The 24269-nt window shown below is 39.1% G+C and overlaps 1 protein-coding gene across 4 annotated transcripts in view; it reads left to right on the top strand.

The window, feature by feature from the left end:
- CSGALNACT1 (chondroitin sulfate N-acetylgalactosaminyltransferase 1) overlaps nucleotides 1-24269 on the top strand; it is a 42279-nt gene that overhangs the window by 8410 nt on the left and 9600 nt on the right. For 2 of the 4 annotated variants that reach the window (XM_083860986.1, XM_083860987.1), the window contains 3 exons: nucleotides 1009-1132; nucleotides 17040-17296; nucleotides 18894-19813. In XM_083860986.1, the coding sequence (XP_083717112.1) occupies nucleotides 19180-19813 (634 nt within the window). In that variant the 5' untranslated portion in view covers nucleotides 1009-1132; nucleotides 17040-17296; nucleotides 18894-19179. The remainder of the gene's footprint in view (nucleotides 1-1008; nucleotides 1133-17039; nucleotides 17297-18893; nucleotides 19814-24269) is intronic. The other 2 variants (XM_083860985.1, XM_083860988.1) reach the window with 1 other exon arrangement.

The raw sequence follows: 24269 nt of genomic DNA, 5'->3' as shown, positions 1-24269 counted from the left end.
GCTCAGTATGAATTTTCTGCTGCTTCTTTTAGAAGTTGTGTTTTCACTTTTATATTGTCTTTCAAAAAAATAGAAATTGAATAAAATCTATGGATTCAAATAATTAGAGTCAAATTGTGTCCACAGCTCCTCTCAGCTGAGTATGCACCATCATTAAGATGACTGGTGATAAAATCATCAGACTCTTAGAGAAGTCTGTCTTACTGAAACTTGAATCTTTACAGTGACACGTTAAAAACTTTCATGTAGATCTAGACTTCTTTAGTTTCTTGTTTCCTCACTGCAGCTGCCATGGCCATCTCCAGTCTGGGCACATTTTCCCCCTCCTATTTGAAGTAAATAGACATTTTCCAAACAATATCTATGATAATGTACCCATGGAGAGGGAAAAACCCCCACCTTCTAGAGGTGATATTATGATCTAGAGGTGAATTCTGATATTTCACCTTGAGGTTTTTGAAGAAATGGTATTCAGCATATTAATAATGATTCTAACTCTTATATTGCTAGGGTTGAATCTGGATTGTCCAGTTCTAGATGCATTTCAGTTTAATGTCTTGTTACGCTTCCTTGACTGAGTGTGCTTTATAGTCAGGGAAGAGAAGAGGCCACAGCAAGTGATTTCATCTTAAGTACATATTCACTTCTGTTGATTTTCATCATCTTATCTAAATGCATAATACAGCAGGCATCATCATTATTGTCTTTGCTACAGCTGGAAATATCAAGAAGACAGGGAAATGATTTGCATGGGATTATTTTACCTTCAGGAAGGAGACTTGGCTTGCATATGCTGCTGTTCAGTCCTATAGCACACTAATATACATATCTGTCATCTAGGAATTAAACAGGACTATCTTCCAGATCAGTGTCTGGACTCTTTAGCCTTTGGAAAGATATTGGAATCTGCACATGGTGACCTAGAAAGTACAGTAGTGTTTTGAAAAGTTCTGATGTGCTGCACACTAGTCACCTCAATGCAGTGAGTGCTTTTGTTCTTCCTTACAGTGTCCTTTTGTTTTTACTTCCATGGGCTTTCTTCAAGAGAAGACTTGTTTCCCTATGTGAAGGCTGTAGTGTACTTTTGCCTGCTGAATGATACAACTTCTGAGTTGTTGCTCTTCAGCTTAAGGTACACACTTCCTACTAAACTTTTGGTCTTTCTCATCAAACTGATGTGTATGGTCAGTAGTAATTCAAGGCAAACATTTCAGATCTCTTAGGACTGAAACAACAAAGCATTGAAGTGTGTTTTTGATAGAAGGTGAGTAAAGTAGGCAAGAACTATTCACAACCCTTTACTAACACTTTTTATATTGCACTAGGCAATTTCTATTCAGCTATGCCTATTTTCTGGCTAAGTATTTATTTTTTTTCCTTGGATGTTACGTATTTTTTTAAATTTTGATTGCTTTTTAATTTTTTATCATCTTTCATCTTGCTGGTGATCCAGATTAAAATGAAGAATTTACTTGCCTTCCTCAAGATTTTATCAAGGTAGAGGAGAAGAATTTCTAAATTGCATTGTTGTTTTTCAGATCAGAAAGCAACTATGACATGAAAACTTATCAGTAGATAAGTTGCAATTACTGCAATAAGTAGATTGTTGCAATTCACAGAGGAAAAAACAGCAGATGTCTCTGTGTTGTGATACCTATGTCGAAAGTAAGGCCTGGGTCTGCATTTTGTTCCACATAAGTTGCAGCTAGAATTGGGTTTTTGACAGTCTCCTAAGCTAAAACTGACATGGAGCTGCCTTTGTTTTCACAAGTTCCCAAAATAGCTGTTTTAAATTAATCCAGAGAAGGCTGAGGTGATACAGGAGGTAACACAGAAATGAAAAGCTTCTCTCTTGCCCAGTGTATTATTCATCAAGCCTCGGGTACCAAATTGAGCTGCAGTATCACCACTCTGATATATTGACACTATTGTCAATACTGCACTTTTGTGTTCTCAGAAATTCAATTTATACTGAAATCTGGCAGGCCACATTAATTGAATTTTGACTCCTGCTGAGACAAGACAGCAATTGTATGTTGTGATTATGTTTCTGCCTTTTTGGTGCTTCATACTTTGTGTCTTCATACCTGTCTCCAGAACACAGTCTCTTACGCTAATACCTGCTTTGGTCCAGGTTTTTACCAAGTGGACAGCCTCCCTCGTAGGCTGGGCTAAATCGTGATGTACTTACCACAATAATTTTCATCTTTCCTCAGGAATTTCAGTATGTGCACTCCTGGCAGCCTGTACTTAATGTCTCTTTCCAGGGTTCACTTGATTTCTCCTATTTTTTTCCTCGCCTTGATGTCTGATTAGTTTGATACAATTTACATAACTGTATTGTGATGCTAACTTCATTACCTCTGAGAAATCTAAGACATGCAGACTGACATTTGATTTTCAGTGGAATAGTAACTGGGGAAGAGGTCTGATTTGTCTTCACAAATATATTCAGATGCAACATATATTGTCATACATTATTTGTGCAAGGATAGGCTGAAAAGCTTCTGAAAGATGGAAAATAAAAATCAATTCCTATGAAGTGATGTTGGAGTGCTTGGCAAGCAGTGCAGGTATGTGCCATGGACCTGAACTTCCACATGGACCTGAACTTCCACATGGAAGGAAACACAGTGAGGCTGACAGAGATTAAAGAAGTAACACTGATAACCTATAAGCAATAGGCAGGTTCCTCTTTAGTTTCTGCAGAGGAATCTGGGTTCAAGCTTTTTCGGGATGTTTTTTGTTCTCTGTCCTGGGAGCTCCGTTAGAGTCCAGAATGCTGAGCTGACGTGTGCTTTAGGTCAGAAAGCAAGCACGAAGTTATGCCAGAAATTTCCTCATAAAATATGATTATTCCATATGGCTTGTGGGAGATATCTAGGCTATGTTTTGACCTTATATTTCAGGCTCTGTTGCTGCTCACCATGGCAGTGGGAACATAAGTGGGGAAATGCTGGTTGTAAATAAGCACTGATACCTTTGATTCAACTGCATCACAGACTAGGAGTGTCTGAAGTGTAGAGCTATGGGCCTGGGGAGGGAAGCAGAAACCTGCCTAGGGTCAGAGAGAAGGACTAAGCTTTCTTAGATGAAGATATGTGGGGATGTGTCTTTTCTGACACTTTTATTTTTTTTTTTCCTGCCCTGGTTTATTAAGTTCCAGTAAACAAATAAAATATGTTCTCTTTTTGATGTAGCTTGGCTGAGTCACTACATTTCATAACAGTCAGAGGTGCCCAGAAAGTTTGTTGTAGCTGGATTCAGGCCCATTGAACTTGCTTAGATAAATAGACTTGGTGGAAAGAGAAATGTTAAGAGCTTTCTAATCCAGCCTACCTTTGGGAAGAACAAAAACTGGTAGAGGCTGCACAGGGAAAATAAGAGAGCAAATTGAGTAAGGGCCCCTGTGCACTCATCACTCCTTCGTGAGAGGTGTGGTTCTCATCCAGGCCCTGTAGAGCTCTCTAAGGCTCTTCTGATGTTCTCTGCAGATATGTATAACTTGAACATGTGGGGAGTTTTGTTGTTTTGTTTTGAGGGTTTTTTTGGTTTGTTTTTTTTTTTTTTTCCCCAAACACATTTCAGAATCCAGGCCAGCTGCTACAGCTGCTTCCCTTCAGCAAAACCGCTTCAAACCATGTTGAGGTTTTGTGGCTCTTTGTAGCTGCAAACCTACTCACAGCCAATTTTCTCACATTACAAAGTTATTTTAGCAACATAGTAATTCTAAGTGGTTCCAAAAATGCCCCCATCTTTTGTCTCCATTTGTTTACTCCTCACTTCTTTCTTCCAAACATGTTTTTCCATCCCTTTAGCAAAGCAAAGTCAGTGCTCCAACAAGGGTATATCAATGCTGATATATGCTGAATTCCTCCAATGCTGGGGGAATTCTTGAGGACAACACAATCCACAATTTAACCTAGTCCTTTCTGATTCCTAGGATGAAAGTTTCAGGTTTAAGCAAAGTGGTTTGTGTTTTCACAACAGTATGGCTTCTTTGCATGCATGTAGTCTGAGCATTAAGCATCAGCAATCAGAGCCTGCAAACAGCCCAATGCATTAGGAAGTCTAGACTGTGATGCTTGTTTACTTTGAGTATAAATGTCATCTTGGCAAGTGATCTCCTGTCTTGCATACACAAAGTTTGTAAGTTGATGGCTGAACTTACACGGCATAGGCTGGGTAATGAATTTTAAAGTTTGTGTTTCTGTTCTTTAGTGACCCTGTGCACGTGACATGAAGGTGCAAAGCACCCCTGAAGCTCCTTTCAGATGATCACTCACAGTGTATGTGCTGAGCTAATTAGAGGGACTTGACCTTTTGATATTGAATAGATGAACTAAGGACTAAAAAAATTATTACTGTAATTTTCAATGAAGTCAGGGCATGGACTGGTTTAAGTAATGACTCTGGTCAGATGGTCTACTTGCAATGTTCATTAATAGCAGTTACTACTACTGTACTGATGTTTTGACAAAATGCTTTACACGGAATCAGAACTAATTGACATTCAGCAGATAATACTGTTCTATGCCTTGAAAAGTACAACCTTTTTTTTCCTTTAAAATGAAACTAAAACTTCCACAATAAATCATTATGGCCTTGGTAATAATTTAGTTTTTCCGTTTAGGTGATACATAGATACTCTTTGCAATTTTTTTTTCTTCCAATTAATTTGGGAAATAAGACAAACCCGAAGTGTCCTGATCCCACAATGGCATTCCATAATAAAAAGGGAAAATGGTTTATAACATGCTCTCTTATAGGGGGGAAGCAAAAGTTAACTAAATGTATCCAGCTATGAGGCTCTAAAAATAATTTTCATGTTATGTCTGCACCTTTGAAATCTACCAAGGATGCATAAAATCAGATGTGTGAAAAGGTTGGCTTTCCATCACTACAGTTGGTTTGCTTTCAGTAGGAAATTACAAATTTTCTCATTTGATTTCTTGGTAGTTATTAAATTCAACTGTTTGACTTCCTCATGTTATCTGACAAGTATTAATAAACTATAGTGTCAGTGTTCCTGATGTTATGTTTGTTTGAATACAGAGCATTTTATCTATGCCACAGGTAAGTGTGTCTTGACAGTTTTCAGTTACAGTAGAACTAGTATTACACATTACAAATGTTCCTTTTCTAGTACCATGTCATCATTACCTTAATTCCTTGTGGAAATTCCCTTTTTTCAAGAGAAAAAAATTTAGTGACCATCCCAGTAATATCCTCTGAGATTTTTGTTGTTGTTGTTGTTGTTACATGTTTCTTTATCTCTCTAATTAAGTGCAAAGCTGAGCTCTACTTTCAGAGTGAACCATTTCCTTTTGGCGTCTCCTTTCAAGTAGTCTTTCCACTGTTTAAGTTGTGAGAAACCTTAACTAGATACCTCATTGCTACCCTGGTGAAAAAAGCAGTGTGTCCTTTAGAAAGCCTTCTCAGTGTTCCCAGGGATGGATGCACTGTTTCCAGCTGAGATTTATCAGGTGTTTATTACACCAGGAAATGGCGATGCCAGGGTCTTCAAAATCATGCACTTCTGGTGTAGAAAGTATTTAAACTGTACTGAGCTGTCTTCTGCAGGTGTGGTGGAAGCATTTTCTTATCATTTTGTGCTTTTTTTCTGGTCAGCTTTGCAGACTGAAGTGGATCATGCCTGAAAACTGACCTGTCTAATGAGTATAGCCTGCATCTTGCAGTGTTGTGCTGAAGTGTTGGTTTGAGCTGAGGGATGACTGTGTTTTGCCAGTGCTTTGGAGTGTGAGCAGTTGAACTTTATTTCTTTGCAGGCCATAAAATGTGCTGCTAACAAATGCTCTCTTGCCTGATCCTCTAGTGCAGTGTGTACTCACAAAAAGTCTCTTAGATTGAGCTAAAAAGACTCTTAGATTGAGCTACTCCGGAAAAGGAGGCTGCCTAAAAGAAAGTCTTCCCATCCATTACAGCTGGTTGTCTTTACTTTTGCTCCCTTTGTCCCCCCAAGGGACCCATATCTAGAGGGCCTTCCACATGCAATTCAGCATCTGAGGAAGCTACTTCTCAGCTGCTCTTCTTGTGTCTCCTCAGGCTGGGAATCCTTTTCTGCCTGTGGTAATGGATATAGAAGACCCATCCTATAACTGCAGCCTGGGGGTTTTGTGTATAGCTGCACTCCTTAAACTGCAGTTTTCTGCTCATATAGGAGAATGTGCTTGGAGGGAGTAAATTTCATGGGGCATCTCTTCTGGAATTTCAGAAGGAGTGTATAGAGCCTCCATCCAGCAAATGGTGCACACATCAAAATAGTCATCCTGAAGCTGTGCCCTTCTTAACAGAAGAAAGTGTAAAATGATGCTGTGAGATCACGGCAGGGGTATTTACCTCACATTTGCTCCTCAAATTCCTGTGTGACACACTCCTGTGAAATTCCAGACCTGCTAACAAATGAGGAACCTCATTGTGTAGCTGCAATATGTGCACAGTATTTAGTTCTAAAGTCCTGATTTTAAAGGCTAGATGAGATTACAGAGTTCTAATTTCAAGGTATTTATCATTTTCTTACCCCTTTTCCTCTGGGCTGGAGTCATAGTTTGCACCATATTTAAGGTTTCCAGGCTGATTGCCAGCACTAATGTGTCATTTCAGTAGATCAGCCAAGTTGGTTCTGCCAGCCCTCTGAAGTGTCCTCGCACATCTGTTAGGGAGAAAGAAGAAGCTATGAGTGAGCCACCATCTTGTATTTGATGCCTTGCTTTCATAACAGATTCATTGAGGGCCCAGCTGGACCTGGCTTCTACTGTGCAAAATCTTGAACAGCAAGGAACACAATTGTTCTGGAAAGGTTTGCTGTGGGGAGATAGAAAATGGGTAGGAAAAAACCCTAGAGAGTGTTCAAAGAGTGATAGGAAGTTATGTAGCTTTCATCTGGAGTAGACCCCACTGCCTGGGAGCCTGGACATTCTGAAGGGAATGCAGCAAGACCCCACGTAGACCAGTTGGCTCTAATATTGCTGATAATGACAGCAATATTCGCCTCTGGAAGTTGGAATTAAATTGCTTTATTTCCTTAATCATCTATTTGAAATAGCTTCTTACCATCTTTCATCCGCAAATTGCTTTTATATTGACATGCCACATTTTGCTGTTCTAAGAGCTTCTCAAAGGCTTGCTATTTTTAGAGTTGCAATAATGGATGTGTGCATGACTCCTCAGCTGGCAACCAGCTTGTTAACTCAGACTGGTGCCTGGTTCTTGCATCTTTTTATATTTTTAGTCAACTGTACCTTTTGAGGTAGAATATCTGAAATAGAGCAAAAGTAGATGTATAAAACCAAAGGGGAGGCCAAGAACGTCTGATTTTCATTATATTCTTTACCTTTTGTGCTGAGTGCATCTTGGGTGTGTTGGACTTGCTGGACATTCACTGAACTGTTGCACTGTACAGGTTGGCTGATGTCTTGTAATCCTGTAAAAGTAAACTGAAGTAAGAAATAAAATGAATAAACAATAGGACAGTCTTGGATTAGTCTTACAGTGGGAAAGTCAGTGGGTAAAAGCTATCAGGAGGGTTTTCACTCCCTGGTATATTACCTTAGTTGAGTTGTGGTTTTCTGCAGTAATGAACACACTGTGATTATGTAAAATAAGTTACTTGGCATTGTGTGATGATGGCTCCTCAGTGAAATAATCATGTGGACCAGGCAGTCTGGGGGAGCAATTGTTCCAGCCCCCTACAGAAAACTCACAGACTAGGTGGTTAAATTAGCCAGGTAAATTCCCTGGGCTCCCATGAGGAATGTGGGTAGATGGAGTCCAGGAGACAATTCAAGAGGTAAGTGCAGGAGTCTGACCTTAGATAATGCAATAAATGAGAACTCTCAGCATGCGTGTCTCTTACAGGAAACAAGAAAGAGTTCTGCCTATGGCTGTCTATATGTTCTTTGAACTTTCCAGTTATTTACATATAATACACTTTTCTTCATCCTTTTTGACTGCAATATAATAGAATCAGGTGAAGTACTGATCAAGAAGAGTAGCTACTGAAATTGGTTGTCCTCTTTCAGAAGTAGCTAAAAGCGGTACCTAAAAATGTGGTAGCATAGAGGCTTCTCTGATAAGGAGATGGAAAAATAACAATTTTGATGCAATGGAAGTCAAAATCATGCTAAAAATGCAGAGGAGTAATGAATGAAAGTAACAATTCCCAAACAGAAGAATTGTTTCTTGTGCATATCTGGTACAAAATACAAATGCTTATGCTTCAGGAATAAATTGATCATCAAAATCACAAACATTAATAATATTTCTTTGCTATACAAGATCTTTTTTCACCTTCCAAAGCACTTGGTATTCTCTATAAGATGCAATGTAAACCATTACATAGATGGCTGATGTCATCTGCTCTATCAGGCAGTTTTTCTTCTCTATATTTTCCTTTAAGAACATAGGGATTTCCCACAGCTTCTTCAGTTTCACTGAGTTTTTGTCATGCTTTCAATGCAAAGTTTGTTGTCAAGGGTACATGCCACAGGAGAGAATTAAATCACCCAAATCCTCTGTGCATGCACTAACCTAGTGCTTAAAAATTCTCCCTCTTTGTGAGTTTTGTTTAAACCAGGTCTGACTTGCTTTTTATCACGTGGTCCACATCCACATGCTGACATTATTTGCTCATATTTCATTCTTTCCTGTAGGAACTTTCAGCTGCTGTTTTCCAACTACCATGTTCCACCAATAGTTACTTTCCTTCCTCCTTTAGACAAAAGGCTGTTAAATTCTCTTGATGTTTGTCCTTAAGATGCCAGTCCTGGAAAACTCTGCCTGTTATTTGACTGCAGTTGGAAAAAGGAGATGCTTTTACATCCACAGGAGAACGATTTTTCATTTAGGGATTAATGAACTATTTGTAGAGAGACATTTCACCACTGTTTCTAACAGTGCTTGTTGAACCCTTATTCTGTGATAATAGTACAACACAAGGAAAGAAAGTAGTGGAGATGGAAGGAGCTAAGCTGAGTTAAGCTGCCACGAGTTGGTGTTGAAAATGGTATGATTTTAATATTCCACAGAGAACTAGATTAAAAGGAAGGAAAGGGAGAAAACTGTAAAGGCACAGCAGCAATTTATTCTTTTTGTTTCATTAGCTTACATAGCTGTGCCAGTACACATCCTAGCCAGTTTTTGTTAAAATAAAAATAATGCTGTCATTTGCAGACAGGTTTCCATGAGGAGAAAAACAAAGTCTCAGTAGCATGAAGCTTCATCTCATAAGGATTTTTTTTTTTTCTTTAAGTATTCTGGTAAGCTTTGCGATTACACTTTTTTCCCTATTCCTGTTTTCTGAAAAACATTGCACCTAAGGAACAAGGATAAGCAGAAAACTGTTTTCTTACAAAAAAAAAAAAAAAAAAAATAAATAAAAAAAAAAAAAATTAACCATCCTTTTAAAAAAAATTGTTTGCATCAACTTTGATCCAAAGTTACATCAAACCAAGTCAGATACTTTTTCGGTACAATGAGGAAAAATGCTACAGAGTAGGATCATATTGTGTACATTATTTCATAACTTCACATGAAATAGTTTTGCTTTTGATTGAAGCCTGAAGTTCTTTCAAGGGATAGGCTCTTTGAAACTTTTCAGGAAATGCTGAGCTGACTGCAGGATGTATTTCTCCCATTTAACAAAAGGGGAAAAAAGGATAGCTTTTGCTGGTAATGAAAACTGGCTTTACTTATGTCGTCAATCAGCCCTGTGTTAGAGAACCAGGATGCCTCTTGTGTGAACTGTTAACATTTAATGTGTTCCTAGCTGAATGACTGTGTTTAAGAGCTATTGACTCTTGCATTAACTGCAATAACTGCAATTAAAATCTCTTTAATAAACTATGGTTTTAATCCCAGATACCAATAGAATCAATGAGGGAAACCCAGATACCAGCTGAGTTAATAGGACCAATGAGAAATTATGTTTATGACTATAATTTGGTATATCAGAGAGCTGTAAAATAGAATATCAGACTTCTTGTTTCAATTGAGGTATCTTATAAAGAAATTGAAAGATAGATTCCATTTTCAATGTGATTTGAGATCAAAGAGATGAAAACTTAACCAAAGTAACTGTGAGCAGGTGTCTCATTAACACTTGAAAATGTGGCTTGGTTTACCTCACTAAAGGATATAAAAATGTCATGACATTTTTCATAAAATTAAAAGAATAATTTTTCTTATAGCCATTTGACCAAAAGCAGTTTTCTGTGATCTGTGTGCATTTTGTCACCTTCAAAGATACAAAAACTGACAGGAGGTGGGATTTTGAAGCACTGCAATTTGTTAAAACAAAGTTGGCATTTTCAGCCTATTGAAATATTTTATTTAAAAATAAATTTATATAGGTGATAAAATACCATACAACGATAAACATCTTCATTCTGTTGAAATCAATTGACCTGACTGAAAGTTTGTAGATAGCTGTGTTTTGCAAGATAGTTCTTTAATTTTTGGTAGTCCTCTGTTTGTTTGTTGTTGGGTTTATTATTATTATTATTATTATTATTTATTTTTATTTTATTTTATTTTATTTTAATTTAATTTAATTTAATTTCATTTCATTTCATTTCATTAGAAGAATTTAATGGTCAAATGGATAGAAAACTGTATAATACTAAATATAAAAAAGTGTTCATTTCTTTTCCTCTCTGCCTAGACCTTTTCTGCAGAGGCTTTGCTGTGATTTATCTTTGTAAGTTCCCATAGTAAAGAATTAGCAAGTTTAATGATGAAGGTGAAGTCAGTGAGATTGAAGTATCTAAACTCTAAATAAAAAAAAAATGAAAAAAATATTTGGAAACTTTTTCTAGAAAGAGAAAAACTGTTTTACTGAAATAACTGAAAGAGCTTGGGCTTTTCAAAGAATTGCTAGGAGATTGTTTCCTGGTGTATCAAGGAAATGCTGGGTCTTTGACCAAAACCACGTATCAAAACAGTGGTGATGAACTAAACAAGACCTTGTGGCATGTTGTTTCCGACTAAGCACTAACCTGGAGGAGGAAGGAAATGGGGGCTGAATCAGAGGCCTGGCCTCTTCCTGTCGATCAGTATAGACCAGATTGACAGGGAAAAGCAGATCAGTGGAGCTTGGGGGTTGGTACATGAGCTGTGAGAGCTGTTAATGCTGCATGTATTGGTGTTCTGTGCAGAGCCTGGGTAGCCTCTCTAATACTGAAGCAGGTTGCAATTGTTTTCTGGATTCCTGATTATTAGTTTGTAGCCTGAAACTTGATTTTCTCCAGTAATGTAAACCACAGATGAAAAGTAATCTTGATCAGCAAAATTAGTCCCTATCCTACTAATTTTTGCTCAGCCTAGATAACCTTCCTAATCCTTAACACCTTGACTATCAAAATGGTGTTTTCTGTTGTCTCTTTTGCTCTTAATTATTTTATTTAAAGCTGTGTATTGATACCACACTACCCAGGAAATTTCATTTCATGTACAAGGAGCTAAAAATGTAGGGCTCTGCATTACCATAAGAATATAGCATTAGACTTGTGGGAACCAGATGTCTCATCTCAGTTCCCACATGCTGGACTCAGGAGGGAGGAAATTTTTTCCCTGCCAACTCTGCTGGAGTTAATGAAATTCAAGTCCACATCTAGCTTTGTGCAGAGCACTCTAGCTGTACCAGGGATTTCTTGCAAGGAGAGGAAGACATAATCTCCAGGTCAGGCTGGATTGTTCAAGCATCTTGAAACTCTATTGCTACCTTTCAGGGACCTTGATAGGATAGATATGTCCAGTCACTGTTACTGTACTTTATCACCTCACAGACTTTCTCAAATCAGGAGGCTTTCACTGCACTGTGCACTTGCAGCTGAAGGGCTGGTCTGGCAGCTAAACATGTGAAAGGTTCTATAGCCTTGACTAAAGAAGTCCTTGTTAAATACTGGAAGAGACAGAAACCGCTTTCCACCCTGCAGGTCAGCCTAGCTAGGCTTTCCTGTTTCCGAACACAACCTACCCATGCATATTTGTGGATTTTTATCAATGGATAAATAATGCTCTTGCTTAATTAGGTATATGCTAAACCTTACCTGATTCATATCCTACAACACAGGTGTGTATACCCTGCACTTCAGATTTCATTGGAAGTCTGGCTGTGGTACTGTGGGATGTACGTCTGGCAGAATCCTTGGGGTTCCTCCCATAAAGTGAAATTAATATGAACTTTGTACAAGAAAATCTTTTAAGTAATAGTCATGAAGAGATGTGTCTAAACCAATAAGCATTAACAAAGTGTCCCCACATAGGTAGATCTCTTCAATTTTACAGGCCTTGCTGCTGCTGACCTGAGTTACTTTCATAAAGCTGTGGTCATCTTCATTCTTAAAAGGAATGACGGTTCATTCCTGTGGTGGCAGTCAGTTTTCTTTTGCTTGTGTAAATCACTGAGGGTTCATGTGTAAACATTTCAAAGTTAAATGACAGCATTTTTCCCAAGTCCAGAATTAAATGGATAAGCAAAATTTATCCCATTATTTGTTTTAATCAGGGAATACTTAAGGATTTTGTGGTTTATCATTATTACTCTAATTCTGTGGTATTTCAGAAGCTGGTATAGATTGGTGTTAGGCTAAAGCTGAGTTAGTCTATCTGGAAGCTCTCTACATGCAGAGAAATTGTTGAATTAGATCTTAAAATGAAGTAAATTAGAGTAGCATTATTCAGCTGTTCTCTGGCTGTAGCTTGTCCTGTTTTGTTAGCTAATTTCCTGCAAAAAGAAACTTTTCTCACCATGCTGCTATATTAGATGTTGTACAGGGATTTTGCAGCATCATGTGATGGGAGAAAAATGCTCCTCTTCTACACATCTACGAAACAGAGATGGTACTCACCTAAATGAAATTAAAGTGACATGTCCAGAAAATGCTGATCTTCCAGCTAAGTTGGACATCTCAGCTGTCTAGCCCTACCATCAATTTTTAGTTCTGGAAACTATGATGGTTTGCTAATTTGCTCTTAAAAGACCAGGCTGAATTCCAGCTCAACTCAAGAGCATATTTTTCATCTCCATTTTAGCAAAGTTCAAAACATTTTTGGAGCAACTGAATTTGTAAAACTCCAGGCCAGAGCCTGGTAATGAGAAATGGACCTTTAGAGAAAAGCCTTGTAATTTCTTTCTTGCTATAGCATGGAGATGGTCACTGTGAGTCACAGCATCTCTGCAGCAGCAGTGCGTGCTTATTATCTCTTTTCTGCATTTTCTCTTTGGAGCCTGACAAGGCATGGATCTGTCATGTCCTTACTGGAGGAGGGACAGAGTGGTGGAAACTTGCAGAAAAGTCGTGTGAAGGCTTTTGGAAGTGCCCTATAGTACCCCTCAGCCAACAGTTGCACTGAGGTATGTGCAGGTTACACACCTATAGAACAGTGTGTTTAGCAGAGGAGGGTACTGTGTTTTGGTTGTGAAGTGGAAAGCTGAGTACCTCATATAAAAAATAGCATTCCTGATAAAGACCCTTGCAATGGCTGGTTATTGGTCTCTGGAAAACTGCCAGGTCTTACACAGATAACATTGTTCTTGGGCAGAGAAAGCAGTTTTAGGAGTGTTGTTGAAGTAACTTGAAATAATGTTTTTTTTTCTCAGAAAAAAACAATATTATTGGTGTGTGGAGATAATTTTAGGTGTTACTCTGTTACTCTGGTTATTTTCATATGTAGTTGGAACTTAATCACTGCTTAACCTCTGTGGGTTTTTTTTACTTAAAAACTAGTTTGATTAACAGTGGAGAAAGGAAAGCAAATGTGTTTTCACTCTTGTGTGTGTATGCAAATTGATAAACACCCCCACACAGAATAGGTATGCACTGGGAGAACAAAGGGACTTCAATACTCCTTTAGAGTGCTTTATTTAAAGCAGAAATAATGACACTGTACAAGAAATAATAATTACTGGATGTATACTATAACAGTAATAATGGCCACTGTAAAAGTTGAAACAACTCTGGCATGTTTACTGCATATGACAGCAGAAGGCTTTCAGAGTAATCTTGACTTCTGTTTCTGGACTGTCTTTGGGAAAGTTGCCTTCAAAAGCAGTGAGACTACATGTAACTGGATGGTCTAACACAAGTACACGTGGACTTCAGAATTCAGCTAAAATGGCATGGCAGATAAAGTTACTGCTTTACCCTGATAAGAGAAGCCCAATTATATGAGCAGAAATGGAGTCTAAAAAAGGCAAAAGTTAAGACTTCTGCACTGGTTTTGTAGCTTCCAGAATGAGAAGCCTATAGCAATATCTGGAATGTAAGCTGCTTCTCAGTTCCCTTACAAGAGGAAAATATAATATTTCCAGAACTGTTAAAGTTTTGAGGGTTTCTTCTTTCAAAGTCAGCTTCTAACAGTTGTTGTAACCTATTTGCAAGATGATCAGACTGTAATTGTTATTTACAGAGGGGAACATGTTATTGTCCTTCTGTGGGCAGGGTTAGATGCTAAGAATTTCTGAGAGAGAATGTGACAATATAAGTAAGATTTTCTGTTGAAGATTACTCTGGAATCAAAGATTAGGAAATTAAGAGTACTGCCTTCAACTATTAGCATTGTCATTCTGGATACTATTTCTTACTAATCCTTTATTTGAAGATTGGAAACCAGATGCTAAGACTTTGAGTGGTTTGTTTGCAATGTGTGAGTGTCAGCCCAAGAGGGAGCAGTGGAATTTTTAACAGGGGACAATACAATAAAGTTAAGAAGGGGCACCCAGTCAGTTTATCAGACAGACTTTTTTCTCTATTCAGCCTTTTGTTTAATTCAGCCCTGGAGAGATGAACTGGGCTGAGAAGTAGTTAAGAAATGATGATCTGCCCATAAGGAGAAATATAATTAATTTTTGCATAAAATATGTAAATTGTTACGTGAGAATAAATTTTAATCCTTGTGACATGTCCTATTCTGCTGAGTGTCTTGGATTTCTGTTGAGAACCTAAGGGGAAAAATCTTGTTCCTAATATTTAAAGCAGACTAATTTGTCTGCAGTGCTATGCACAATCCTTGTAATTAAGAAGTTCAAGGCAAATTACAAGTGGCTGCAGAATGTCTTTCTCTATTTTTGTAAGGCACTTAAAGTCTGGGTGGAACATCTGTTTCCTCCTCCCCACAGCTCAATTCAGAGATTATTATGATTCTAGTGAAATCTCACAGTGACATGTGCTGCTATTCAATGAAGATGTTTCAAACACCTACACAAAACCTAATTGCAGCTTCTGCCACTTACTGCCTCTACTGAAAAAAAAAAAAAAAAAAGAAAAGAAAATAATAGGCATTTCAAAGTTTTGTGAGCTAAAATGGGAGTTGCCAGTCTGACTTACACCTACAATAAGAAGCTGTGGCAGAAAATACTTAAAAGCATGGAATTATCTGGTATTGCTCGTGTCATGTATGATGAGAGATCATTGCCTCTGCAAATATGACTGAGCTTTTGCCATTCATTTCTGTCCTCAACATGAGGATTGCAGAGATTGTGGAGCTCAGAGGGGAAATATATATACAGAGATTCTTTGGTTTGAGTCCCTTTCTCCTGCACAGATTCTCAATGTGGTTTTTCAAGAGTCAAAAATTCAGACTTAAAATGCATTGTCATTTCTGTGCAGAGATGAATTAAATGCATCTTTACAATCCAATAAAAATCCAGATATTGGTGAGAAACAGTGATGGGTGCATACTATCTGAAATTTTAAACCAACCAACTTTGGGTTTTGCCACTCCCTGTGATTGGGTGCAGTGCCTTCCTCTGTGCAGAAATGTTTACAGAGTGCTTAGGGTGATGACAGAATCTATTTCTGAGTTTAGAGCATTTTTTGGGTCTAGGCTGCTTGAAAACAAGTGAAAAGCACCTCTGTTAGCTGAGTTGACCTCTGGCTGGGATAACAGGTTGAACTGAGGTTGAAGATGTTTTTGCAAGTGAAGACTCTTTTAGAATTAATGTCCTTTTTCTCAGCCACCAGACTAATCACTGCATATTTGTTACAGCTTCTCTTTGCAGAGAGACTAATACTACTTGATGCAGCTGATTGCTGTGAAATACAGAGGCGTTTTTGTCAGTTCCTGGAAAAAAAACCCTGACGTTTCAATTTATCTTCATTTCAGTTGGTGTGAAACCATGTTGGTCTGGTGAAATCAACAGAATGGTTGTTAGGAGGAGTTACCATCCCTGGCTTTCTGGTACTTGCCTGTGCAGCTGAGATGCCTAAGCTGTGACCACCTTTGGTGTTGATTTAAAGTAATCTGCTTTTTTTGGCACTCACCTGGATTGGGACTCCTTTCACAAGCATGCCCATGAGATAGTAGTACAGTAACAGCTGTATATTTAAATGTCAGTCACTCTAAGGCAATGCCACTGAAGCTACCAGTACAATTTAATAAGACAGATCTAGAGGGCAAGCAATGAAAGCTTCTTGTCAGGGTGCCTCCAGTCATGATGGATGGAAAAATCCCTGTGAAGAAGGGTAAAGTCCCCATGGTCTCAATTCCTTACTATTAAAATGATGTTTCAAAGGACAAAGTAGCTCTGTTAATTTACTGTCCTGATATATTTATAAAGATGCATCTTTGATGGGGGGATTTCAAACCAGAAAACTATATAGAAAAGAGATAGTACCCTGAAGAGAGAGATACTATATTTTGGTGAAGATAGCTATCTATATACACATATATTCTAAGGTCAACATTTGAAGAGCTCTTTGCCCAAAACTCAAATCTGTTGCTGCTTATAGAAATGAAATAGTGTGTTTATCTAAGCCATTGAGATGTAATTTCAGTTTATGCCATGTTAGTACAACTAATCCTTTCACTGATGTTCAGCTTCTGCCAATTCAGTCAATGGACTAATTGTGTGAAGGGAAGCATACAAGCACAGCAGTGTTTTATGTACTACATCTCACCACTTCCTGACCCTGTCTCCCTGCACACTACCTTCTTACAGTCTTCTAGCCAGATCTGTTGTACAGTTAGAAATGCCCAGATTAATTTTCCCTGCTTTGACAAGCTCCTTTACATTTCAGGAGGCCAACATTTTTAGTGCATCCATAGGAAGCGTCTCCACTACAGCCTTTCACCACACGAGAGACAGACTGAAGATGTAGGCAGCTGACAAATGTGAAAGCAATGAAGAGGTGTTCCGAAGTTGACAGTGCTTTTCATAGTACACGCATTTTCTGGGGAAGGCATAAGAAGGGAGATAAACAGGCAATGATTTTGGCAAACTGAGAAGAAGCTGCAGCAGATCAAGATGTTCCAAAAAGAAGATCACATCAAAAAGGTAAGGGCACCAACTTCATCCTGTCCTTTTCTCCTGATGCTTGAATATTTTCTTGAAAATCAGCAAGTCTTCCTTTGAAAATGCTAAAATTTTCTGGAGAATCCTATAAATGCTCTAAAAGTAATTTAGCATTACTATGAAAAAAATACAGTACTATTTTTATGGCTCATTCCAGCCCCCTCAATTCCTGCTCAAAGTTGGGTTTTTTCCCAGAAGCTCTGCAAACTGATAAAATAATAACAGTCCAAACATCAGAAATATCTCTGTGTTTCTGCTGCATATGGAGTAATAGTCAGTCAAGACAGAGGGGGGGAACCATAGAGCAGTTATAAAAAGTCCTACATAAGACTTTGATTTGAGACTAGAAATAACTGAAAGTAACTCTGAAAGTCTTATTCATAGTCAAAATGTTTTACTCAAGGATGTGCCAGCAAGGATGTATGCCTAAAAGGACTGTGACTGTCTCTGTCAAAAGAGTGTCATCAAGTCATGCATGCATCCAAGGGGAGAGCATCAAGGGGTTAATTTGATTTGGTTTCTGTCTAACAATGCATAATCTAGGATGTTACTCAGCTTTGACATAAGTGTACAGTCAGCTGAGTAAATTATGAAGTTCCTTGCACCAACATGGGTTTGAGCCAAATTCAAGGGATTTTGAAAATCCCTCTGTTAATGTTCTGAGCAGAATTGTTTTAATGTAGCTTATAGCTAGATCAATATTCAACTTCAATGATCTAATTTTTTCCCTTTTCTATACATACTTGAAGAAGTTTTATTAAAAATGATAATGTTACAATTCTACCGTCTGTGTGGTCTATAGTCCTGGGCAGACTGGAAAACACAGTAGTACTGTACATTTTTGCACAGCTTTTCCACAATGTTATAAGAAACAGAAGAGGGTTTGAAATGTTAAAATAGTGTGTAATGATGGCAGTTTCAAAATTGCAACAAAGCTTCTGCTGATTTTGAGTAAAATCAGTCTGAGTGTTCCTGGAAAATATCCTCTTCCTCATTATTTGGTTTTTACGGGAGCATCTGGTAGGATATGTCAAACAATCATAGTTGCAGTAATTTGCCTTGATAACAGTTTTTAGTTTTCTGGTTGTCAGATTTCTGCTTCAGGTCAGGCTTCATATGTTCGAATGGACCATATTTGTCACCTGGTATTTTGAAAAAAACATGCCTGGAAACTAAAATGTATGTGATAGCTGTGCGACTGAGTCAAACTTGAGTGAACACTCCAAGATCTGAGAACATCTGAAGGGCCATCAATGCTTGGATGAACTGAGCACTTTAGCATCTGATCACTAGACACTTCCTAGTCATTCTGAAGCATGGGAGTCTTTGAGGCCTGGACTAGTTTTCCACAGGCAATGGGCCAAGCCATATTATTAACAATGAAAGGGATGCATACAGGATTTTCCACATAAGGATCTTGGAACCTTTAGGGTCTTAGCCCAAGTACTTCACAGCTTTGAGATGTGCTAGAGCAGCTGAGAAACAAGATAAATTAAAACACTGTAAATGTTCAGGACTGAAATGGTCGAGACTGAATGACCAGATTCTAACTTGTCTGTCTTTGTCATTTATCTTTCAGGTCCTCAGGCTCCGTCAGCCACCAGCTGATCACATTGCAGCAACACAGGTGTTGCCACGAGGATCAGGAGGTGTCCTGTCTGCTTCACAACTTGTCTTTTTATCCTGCTGGGTATACACCAGAGAGAGCTCCATATAGAGGCAGAGCACACATTTCAAGAGAGCTGAGAAACCAGTTCCAGCACATACATGCATCTGTGTAAGAGTACTCCAAGACCAGAGGCCTCTGTGGCACTGCATGGATATAAGAACTGTTGCATGTGTGGGGTTAGACTGCTTTTTGAGATATGATGTTCCGACGAGGATTTATTCTATTTCTTCCCCGACTTGTAGGCCTGTTGGTGGTGGCCTGTTGCTCAATGTCTATTGTTTATATGTTGGCTTGCACACCCAAGGGTGACAACCAGCAGCTTGCCTTGCCCAGGGTGCACGGTCCGACTGTGAAGGAGGGATATGAAGCCATTCTGCAAGAGCGAGAAGAGCAACAGCGCAATTACATCATCAGCTTGAAGAAACAAATTGCCCAGTTGAAGGCTGAGCTCCAGGGCAGGACTGAGCAGCTTAAGAACATGCAGAACCAGTACCCAGACTCCTTGGACATTCAGCTTGACCACAGTAAGCCAGAGAAGGCCCAGGCCAACCTGTTGGCTTTCCTCCGTTCCCAAGTAGACAAAGCAGAGGTGCACAGTGGTGTTAAGCTGTCCACAGAGTATGCGGCAGTGCCCTTTGAAAGCTTCACCCTCCAGAAGGTGTACCAGCTGGAGACAGGGCTGACACGGCACCCAGAGGAGAAACCCGTGAGGAAGGACAAGCGAGATGAGCTGATAGAGGTGATTGAGTTAGCAGTGGGGAGCTTGAACAAGCCAGATGGGGCCAGCAAAGCAAAACCCCGTGTATACACAGCCTCCGACTTTGTTGAAGGTTCGTATGCAGAGAACAGGTTGGAAGGTCCACACGGTGCTGGGGAAGAGTTCTGGTGTGACTGAGTTGCTGAAGGAGATGTGAGCTGTGTCAGAGGACAGGTTTCTGGGATGGTGTTAATGCTATGACCTAGTGAGGATGTTTCAGGCACAATTGAAAAATGGCAGCTTTCCTGGAGAACAGGACTTAGTGACAAAAAAGCCTGCCAGTCACCTGTAGTGACACCAATGGGTGCTCACAGCTCTCTAGTCATGCACTTGCCTCAGAATTGACAAAGCAAAGAGTGACTGACCAGGCTGCAATCCCAGACCTATTTCCAAAGTTAACATTGGCAACTGCAGTTCATATCCATGCTGCCATTCTCCTCCTTTCTATTTGTTATTCAGTTTATCTTTTAAAAATGCATTTATACAGTTTTTATAGGTGCCGAACAAGCATGTATGACTGTTTGGCACCAGCTCTTCCATGCAAGAGGGTGAGGAGATAGGAGATATTTCCTGCCACATGTTGCTCAATATCAGCTAAGCTGTGAGCCTGCCTTTATGCACAATCAAGAGTCTTTGACTGGGTACCAGTGCTGTGCTTGGGGAACAAGTGCAGAAAGATGGGGGAAAGAGATGCATACTATTGCTGGAGGTTCTTCATGCACTAATGGTCTTGCTGGCTTTCTTATACCATGCTGAAATACTCCAGAGGGAGGAAGCCTTTCACGTGACTTGGGAGGTCAAGAATCTGGAGGCCTGTGTGCAGCTCAGTCTGAGCTCAAGGAACCTTCCTTGTGTCCTCCCCTGCAGGGCAGAAACAAATGGCTTCTGTAGGTGCATGGGAATAAATTCTAACTCTCACTAATCTGTGCAGACTGATTTTTTTGCAAATACAGTGATCCATGTATTGAGGCTAGAAACAAAGCAACTTGGCAGAACATTTTCCTGCCAAATCCCTTTCAAGGTCTCTGTCACCTCTTGTCACTCACTTTTCCCCCAACTTCATTCTCCCAAGAGTGGAAAAAACTGCCAATCAAAGGATAAATACATTGCTGTGTAACTTCAGTATGTGTAGGGAGGACTGAGTTATCTGTTCCAGTTCTGCATTTCAAGTATAGTTTGCACTCTGAACTTGTTTTGGAAACAGTGCTGTGCAGGTGCTACTGCCTACACAGTGAGTAATAAGCTGGATTCTGTGTCAGCTTCTGGCAACTTATACTAAGTCCAGCAACACAGCAACCATGAGTCTGTTAACCCAGTGACCAAGCCAGCTGTTTTCATTTTCTGGACCTGCTGTGGGCATCTGGAGACTTCTGAGAATGCCCAGATTTGCACTGAAAGGAATAGCACTTACCGTTTAAGTGTTTTCCAGCTGCTTTAGCAATAATAGCACACAAAAGCTGTGTGCCTCTTATGTTAAACGTGGAGCTACCACTCTCATCTTAAGGTTGATCAAATGGAGAGATGTGCTGGAATGAAAATCAGGTAATTAGGGTCAGAGACAGGATTTAAAATCTGAACTGCTGCTGTCAGTATGTGGGATTTGTGTCCTTGTTTCTGCTCTATTCAGAGATGCCTTTGACACCAGCTTTACTCAAGTAAAGTGTTGCTGATCCCAAGTCTTGCTAGAACATAGAGTTGTGCACAGTAATCTCGTTTTCTTGGGCCTCCTGTGTGGATTTTTCTTTTCTTGTGGATCACATCTGGCACCTGCTATCACTTCTTCAGTACTAGTTCATTGCTAGCATATGCCAACAGGCATGGGTGTTGTTGTTTGCAGGGGGAAATGTTTCTTCAAACACTTCTTGCATTTAAGGAGAAATGTTTTGTCTCTGTGGCTGGGGTATCTTAAAATTAGTGTTGCATCGTCTTCAGTTTCTAGCCAGAATTACTTGTGCTTGGAAGTTAGACTGACCCTAGTAGTTTACATCTGAGTTAAACTCCTCCTCAGCAGATTTGCTGTTACATGAGATTTGGATAGGATTCTCAGTTCTCCTTCCAGAGTAATAGCTGACACATAGTGGAATTTTCCATTTCCACCCCTCCTTTAATCAAAGCCAAGAGAGACACACCTTCTCCCTGGAGCTCAAGATGTATCCATCTGGTTGCTGCTCTGCTTAACTTCTCTCTTGACAGAGGCACTTGGGCTGTTCAGCTGCTATAATCTCCCCACTCTCCCATATTCCTCCCACTTATGTACCAAGTTCACTAGCTTTCTGCCAAGGGGAGTCAGTAAGAAACAGCATGGGAAAAAATCAGAAATTTCTGTGTATTATAAGCAGGCAAAGGACTGCTCTGTTTCCAGTCGAAAGCCAGTTGCTCAGAAAGCAGTATAACAGGTCTGGTCATTGATTTATGTAAATAGCAGCAATGCTGAATAGATCTGGGAGTCCTTAATTTTCTCAGAGATGGAGATTAATAACTCAGAGACTCTGACAAGCCTCAGTAGTGTGTTCCATAAGTGAGTGGAATCACTCCCTGATGATACTCTTTCCTAATATGAACAGTTCCAGAAAATCCCTGGATTGCTTAAGAAATGCCCTGCCATAACACCTTCAAATATGCTGGATCATAAGTTTTCCTACTTGAAGTATGTGGCTGTCTAGTGACTGGAATTTTAATCAATGTCTCAGAGGCAAATGAAAAGGGAGTAGCTTTGCTTTCTCAAATGGGCAGCTACTGGTAGTGGTCTCTCTGATGGAATTTTGCCATGGAAGCGTATTGGGAGAAAGGAATGACAGTTTTCATCAAAGGATAAGATGCTGTATTTTACTGCATGTGAAGTGGAAGACCACTGTAGTACTGAGTTAAAATGGGGACAAACAAATTCTGATAAATCCTCATAGTGGCTCCTACATAGTCTAACAGAAGGCAACTAATGAACATGAACCCAGGGAGTGTTTCTAGTAGGAGACTTGAAGCGACTAGGAGACTTGAAGCTTGTAGTCTGTGGAACTGAGGCTGGAATTGTCATCCATTCAACAATATTTTGTTAAGAATGCATGGCTGTTTGCTAGTTACATATTTCATGTAGATCCACGTAGGTGACATTTGTTTGCCTGCCCTGCTGATGATGAATAGATATCAGGTATTTTCAATTTTTTCAGAGAGCCCTGGGAATTGCTGTTTTGAAGACTGGAGACTTACAGCTCTTTCATCAATTCTTCGGGCCAGGCCATTTTTGCTTCTCATTTGTTTTTTTCCTTCATCTTAGGGCTATTCTATCTGCTGACACAGAGCTCCTGTTTACTTTTTTACATTGGATTTCTAAAGGCTTTGACATTTCTCCCTACCTCTGAAAGGAATGGTGCATATTCTGAAATATATATGCTCGTAATGGAAACAATAGATGATCAGTTAACCTTTTTTTTATCCATATTGAATATCTAGGCTTTCCAAGGCTTTCATTTCAGAAGCAACCTTTTAAGAAAAAGGGGTTTTTGTTTACTCTTTTGAGACTACTTTTTCCTCTCCTTATAGTTCATATCTTGGAATTGAGGCTGCTTGACACACCTTCCTGAATCACGTAGAAAGTCTTGGTGGCACAAATAAAGTAGAGCTTTTGGAAATGGAAAAAAATTGTAAAAGGCAGGATGTTCTGTGGGGTGAGTTGCCAGAGTGACTCAAGACATTCAGACATTTCCAAGGCTCACTGCCTGTCCTTGGGCAAATCACTTTGTTCTCTGCTTCTAAAAGAAGATACTTTAAAAGGAAAGAACATGCTTAAAAATGGAAAACAAATAGTTTAAATATGCATCAAGAATAGCCATATTTAATTAGAGGCATTAAACTTGCATACAGTTCTCTTCAGTATAAATGGTTAGGATTATAAATTCTTGGATTACCATTTTGCACAAGGAAACCTTGCCTTCACCTAACCCACCTGTTTTCAGCTGTAGTAGAAGTAATAAACAAAAACAAAACTACAGAATTAGAAGCAGTCTCTGTGTGTATAGGAGGGATCTCAGGCAGGTCACAACTTGCATTCTTCTTTAAAGTACTTCTTATTTGGCAAGGCTTCCTTTATTGTGCAGCACATCTCTCTAGGGAAGTGGTATTTGTGGGATCATTGTTTCTTGGCTGGGGTAGGTAGAAGAGAATGTAAAAGCAAAAGCTGAGATGTTGTGTGGTAGATACTATTAGATTTGTTAATTTAATTTAGGTCTTTTTTATTATGAAAAATGTCAGTTCACTATGTCAAACAAGTGAAACAATTCTATCAATTTATCTCTAAAGAGAATGCAAATCAGATTTAATTTAGAATTTTGTTTAGCTGAATGTTGAAAGGGTGCCTTTCTAACACAAATTTCTTTGGTAAAACCTGTGCTCAAAAACTGCCTAAACAAATGAGTACACCCAACAATGCACTCGGATCATCAGAAGGCCTTCTATAAGATTAAATGGGTAAGCAGAATTCAAAGGCCCAGATTTCTATTCTCTGGTCACCAGGAGGAGGAAATCTCCTCCTGGTG

The sequence above is a fragment of the Zosterops lateralis genome (assembly GCF_965231275.1).
Source record: "Zosterops lateralis genome assembly, chromosome: 5".
Classification (NCBI taxonomy): Eukaryota; Metazoa; Chordata; class Aves; order Passeriformes; family Zosteropidae; genus Zosterops; species Zosterops lateralis.
This window is presented reverse-complemented; position numbering and strand designations above follow the sequence as displayed.